Consider the following 4,449-nt stretch of genomic DNA (forward strand, 5'->3'; position numbering starts at 1 on the left):
GCCAAGGAATGCAAAGTAGCTCCTTTACCTGAAATTTAAGCAGGAAGTTTTCCTGTACAGGCAAGAGTCTGGAAAGAAAACGTTGGAGCAGAGATTAGGAGACAGAGCGGAGGCACCCGGGGCAGGGAGTGGGGGATGCGGGAGCGGAGTCTGTAGTTGAGGAAACGCTCTCTGAGCTCTTCATAATCTGGAGTTATCGGAAAGCTCTAAAAAGAGGGAGACAGACACGTCGAGGTGTGGACCTTCACGGTTCTACCAAGCTTTGTTTTAAGCTTCGTGACACCTGACCTGTCACTTTTCCCACTGAAGGATCTGACAGGGAGAGAAGCACAGGAGTGACCTGCAGGGGTCTTGTTAAAAGCGTCAGCGGGGGTGAGGGCAGGCACGTACCGGGACATCTCCGAGAGGCCCAGTTTGCCATCCCCATTCAAGTCGAACATCCGCAGCTGTTGGGGACAGAAAGAGGCGTTTGGTTATTTGTTTTGACCTTCCCTGCTGTGGGACCTTGCCCGCCATCCCCTTCTGCGGGAGGGAAAAAAGATGGGTGGAACATGCTTGTGCCTCCTCTGAGGGCACCTGGAGGCCAGGGACCAACACGGTCTCCATCGGTCCTTGGGACGGCAGGGACTCAGCCACTGCTCCTCTCCCCTGTCCTCAGGGAGAAGGCCACAGCGGAGAGCGGGCCAGCACCGAAGGCCCACCCTTTCCGAGTTTATCCTCTCCCCGTGCTGCGGAGGTTGTCACAGAAACAGCTACTCCTGGTCTCAGTGAGTGCCTCAGTGAGTACCTGTGGGGCCATCGACCAGCATCCCTTTTGCCAGCTGCCACCAAGAGTCACTTCACCTAGGCCCGAAGAATCAACCAACAAAAAACCCCCAGCAAACCAGAATCCCACTGGCTTGGGGTCCCACGTCCTGCGCCCCTGGGCAGGGAGGGACGCGTCTGTCCACTCACTATGGTTTGGGTGTACTCTTGGAGCTTAGGTTCATCATACGGCCGGTTCGCCTTCTTCAGCAGGTCAGACAGGAATCCCTGGAACACAAACGGCCCTTCAGAGCTCCCAACTCAGTCGGTCCTCCCCTCACTCACTCAGCCATTCACGCCATTTATATAAGTTTCATCCCTCATAATTCCCTAAGCCCCTAATGCGTGTGGAGTGATCTTGAAGGCTCGAGGTGGCTCCTGGATGCAACCTCCCCCCATAGGAAAGGTGGCAGAAACTGGCCTTGGCTCCCCCGAGCAGCCAGGACGCAGTGGGGGTCACTGGTTCCAGAGGAAGAGAAGGCCACTCTGCCGGGACTGACTCGGGGAGGTCTGTCCTGGGCACTGCGTGCGGAGGAGTGCGGTTGGGTTGAATTCTGTGGCCCTACAGCTCCAAGTTACTGACATCGCACGGCTGCCCTGAGCCAAGTCTGAGTCTTCCTAAACTGACCAAAACCCACATTCCTCACCCAAGGTCTCCCACTGCCCCAGGTTCCTCAAACGCACCGCCACCGTGCCCCGCCCCCATTCTCCTCACTCGCCACCCCCTCCCCGAGGCCCATCCTACCTTGAGCTCGTTGGCTTCAATGTAGCCGCTTCTGTCTGTGTCATACTTCCGCCAGGCCTGCAGTGGGAACGCCAGCCTGTTCACCAAGTAAGCCTACCAACATGTGTCAGCCCCCTCCATTTCCCTTGACCGGACCGGGCAGGTCTTGATATTCAAGACTATTACAACGGGATGGAGACATGGAGATGGTTTAGCCCAGGCCTTTCTACGTCTCAGATGAAGAAAAAAGCATCTTGGCCAAGGTCACAAAGAGAAGAAAAAAGGCTGGAACGAGGTCTCTCCACTCTAACGGGTTACAGGCCTGGGTCTCTTTTTGGATCATTCTGTAACCAGGGTTGCCGTTTCTAAGGTTACCAGCTTCTCCCAGGGCTAGCACTAGGATCTGGTGGGTCTGAGTTTTGCTGTGAGTTTATAGGGAATCCTTTTACTGCTCTAGAAGCTTCTCATTCTCTGGGGGGGTGGGGAGGTGTGGAGCTGGGGACAAGGGTAAGAACCTCTGGAAGGGAGGAAAACAGGCTTTGGTTATTCTTTACTGTGCTCTGTCCTCCATCCCTCTATCATGATGCATTTGGCAGCCATGTCTGAAGGTAGAACAGAACCGTTAGTGTAATCAGTTTGTGTTGACTATAACAAGGCTACTCACACACCTTTATAATAGAAAGCATCACATTTTTCTTTCCTTTCTTTTAGGAAACCACCCCTCTCCTATGCTCAGTCCATATGGTTCAAGAGGGATTGGCGCAGTCTTCAGAGGTAAGGAGGTGACTTAGGTCTGGGTAATTGGTCCCTCCCTGTCCCATACTGGTTCTGGGCTCTGATCTGAGTCCCAATTATTCGATGCATGCGTTTGGCCCCCGCGAGGAACCAGGGCACTGCCTGCTGATCACAGCTTCTGGGAAGCAAACAGAAACAGAGCCTCCACAGGAGACATGGGCCTGACCACCTCCTTCCTCTGCGCTGCCATCTGAGCAGAAGCAGACGCTATACAGGAGAAACGCAGAAATATAGCTGTAGTGGTTTTAACATGTTCACACATTCTTCACCTCCCTTCCAAAGGCGGAGCCTAATTCCCCTCTCCTGGAATGTGGGCTGGACTTAGTGACTCAGTTCCAGTGAATAGAGGGTGGCAGATATGACAGTGTGTGACTTCCAAGACTAAGCCATAAAGGCATTCAGGCTTCCTTCTTGTTCTCTCCCTTGGATCACTCACTCTTGAGGAAGCCAGCTTCCATGTTGTAAGGACATTCGAGCAGCCCTATCGAAAGTCTCACATAGTCAAGAACTGACGGCTCCTGTAACATCCCTGTGAGTACGCCACCTTGGAGGTGTATCTTTTGGCTCCGGTTGAACCTTCAGATGAGCACAGCCCAGCTGACATCTTGACCTCAACCTCATGAGAGACTCTGAGCCAGAACCATTTGGCTAAGCCGCTCCCAAATTCCTGACCACAGAAACTGTGAGATAATAAATGTTTGTTGCCTTAAGCTGCTAAATTCTAGGGGGTAATTTGTTACGCAGCAATAGGTAACCAATACGTGGCCCTGAGAAAATGTGGTCCTGTATACAAATGCCCCGAAACCCCAGCCTTCTACCCAAGCCATCTGGTGGAAAGCGGGGAATACCATGCTGGGGATAGGGTGGGGGAGGGGGCTGCCCTTATCTATGACAGAAGGGCCCAGAAACCCTGTTTTCCAAATCTTTGGCCTGTTTTTGTGCCTGATCATATATTTTGGATTTTCTTTCTTTGATTTTTCTTCCCTCTCCCTCAGCTCTAAACTACACACCTAGATAGCAGCAACTCTTGAGTTTCTGAGAGTTAGCAAACACTAATTCTTTTCCCAAATTTGATCTCCTGCCTCCCCCACTTCTCCATACCGTGCCCCTCCTTTTATGGTCAGAAGTGTGAGAGTTTATAGATATTTTAGGATCTTCCTTCCTGTCTGTGTCATACTTCTGCCAGGCCTGCAGTGGGAACGCCATACCAATAAACAAGACTGTATAATTCTTATGGTATAGTAGTGGCTCAAGAAATTTGATCCTGATTTTTTAAAAAGTTACGAGACAGGAGCAAGAGCCAACAAAAGGGCTGGTTTTTCCACAGACAATTCAGGTAGATGGTATTTGATTAAGGGAGTGTACTGTCTCTAGGGGGAAAAAAAAAAATCCATCAGAATATTCCTTCCCATGCCCAGAAAGCCTGCTTTTGAGAAAGTACTAAGAAATAAGTGCAGGTTTTCAAACATGACTTCACTGACCACCAGCATGCATTTAGTGCATTAGAATTGAGCTCATCTAGGTTGAGTTTTGACTGGGGAAAAAAGGCAGACACCCCCTAGATTGCCTAAAAGGAGGACAACCTGAAGGGACCCCAGTCTTTGCACAGAGCAAAGCATCCGGCCACTTTGGGAGTGAGATCATCCCAGCAGGCCTGACCTCCCTCTCTCCCTCTCCCCCTCCCTCCCCGGGTCGCCCCCCACCTCCATGCTCCCACACTCACTTCTCTGCCCCTCCAGTACTTTGTGCTCATCCATTGGTGGGCTATTATTCTCTTCCCCTTCAAGGAAAAGAGTTCAAGAGACCTGGGCTTTGTGAAATCTCAAAGAAATCCTGAGGTATCACTAAAATTAGAAATTAAAATGTTGTTCCGAGCAGTGGGATGGGAGCTATCTGACAGCTCAAGCCTCTCAGGGCTACCGAGGGACCATTTTATGTTTCTAGCTGATAAAAATGGAACAAATGGACAACTCAGGAGGGGATAGTACTGGTGCATGGTAGGGTCCCAGGAAACTTGGGGGGAGGCGTCGGCTCAGCAGTTATGCTGGCACTTAAAGAATCAAGGCAGGTAAGAATATGGAATCATGTCAACTACACAGAAAGCACTAGTTTTGAGAGAGAGGGAC

General features: G+C 51.2%; 1 protein-coding gene across 2 annotated transcripts in view; it reads right to left on the minus strand.

The window, feature by feature from the left end:
- CALB2 (calbindin 2) overlaps nucleotides 1-4,449 on the minus strand; it is a 25,208-nt gene that overhangs the window by 5,259 nt on the left and 15,500 nt on the right. Inside the window, exons 5-8 of one of the 2 annotated variants that reach the window (XM_006909832.3) lie at nucleotides 1,550-1,606; nucleotides 955-1,032; nucleotides 391-446; nucleotides 29-68 (exon numbers count right to left, since the gene is read on the minus strand). In XM_006909832.3, coding sequence (XP_006909894.1) covers nucleotides 29-68; nucleotides 391-446; nucleotides 955-1,032; nucleotides 1,550-1,606 — 231 coding nt within the window. The remainder of the gene's footprint in view (nucleotides 1-28; nucleotides 69-390; nucleotides 447-954; nucleotides 1,033-1,549; nucleotides 1,607-4,449) is intronic. The other variant, XM_006909833.2, reaches the window with a different exon arrangement.

Source organism: Pteropus alecto, unplaced genomic scaffold, assembly GCF_000325575.1.
Source record: "Pteropus alecto unplaced genomic scaffold, ASM32557v1 scaffold42, whole genome shotgun sequence".
In the NCBI taxonomy this organism is placed as follows: Eukaryota; Metazoa; Chordata; class Mammalia; order Chiroptera; family Pteropodidae; genus Pteropus; species Pteropus alecto.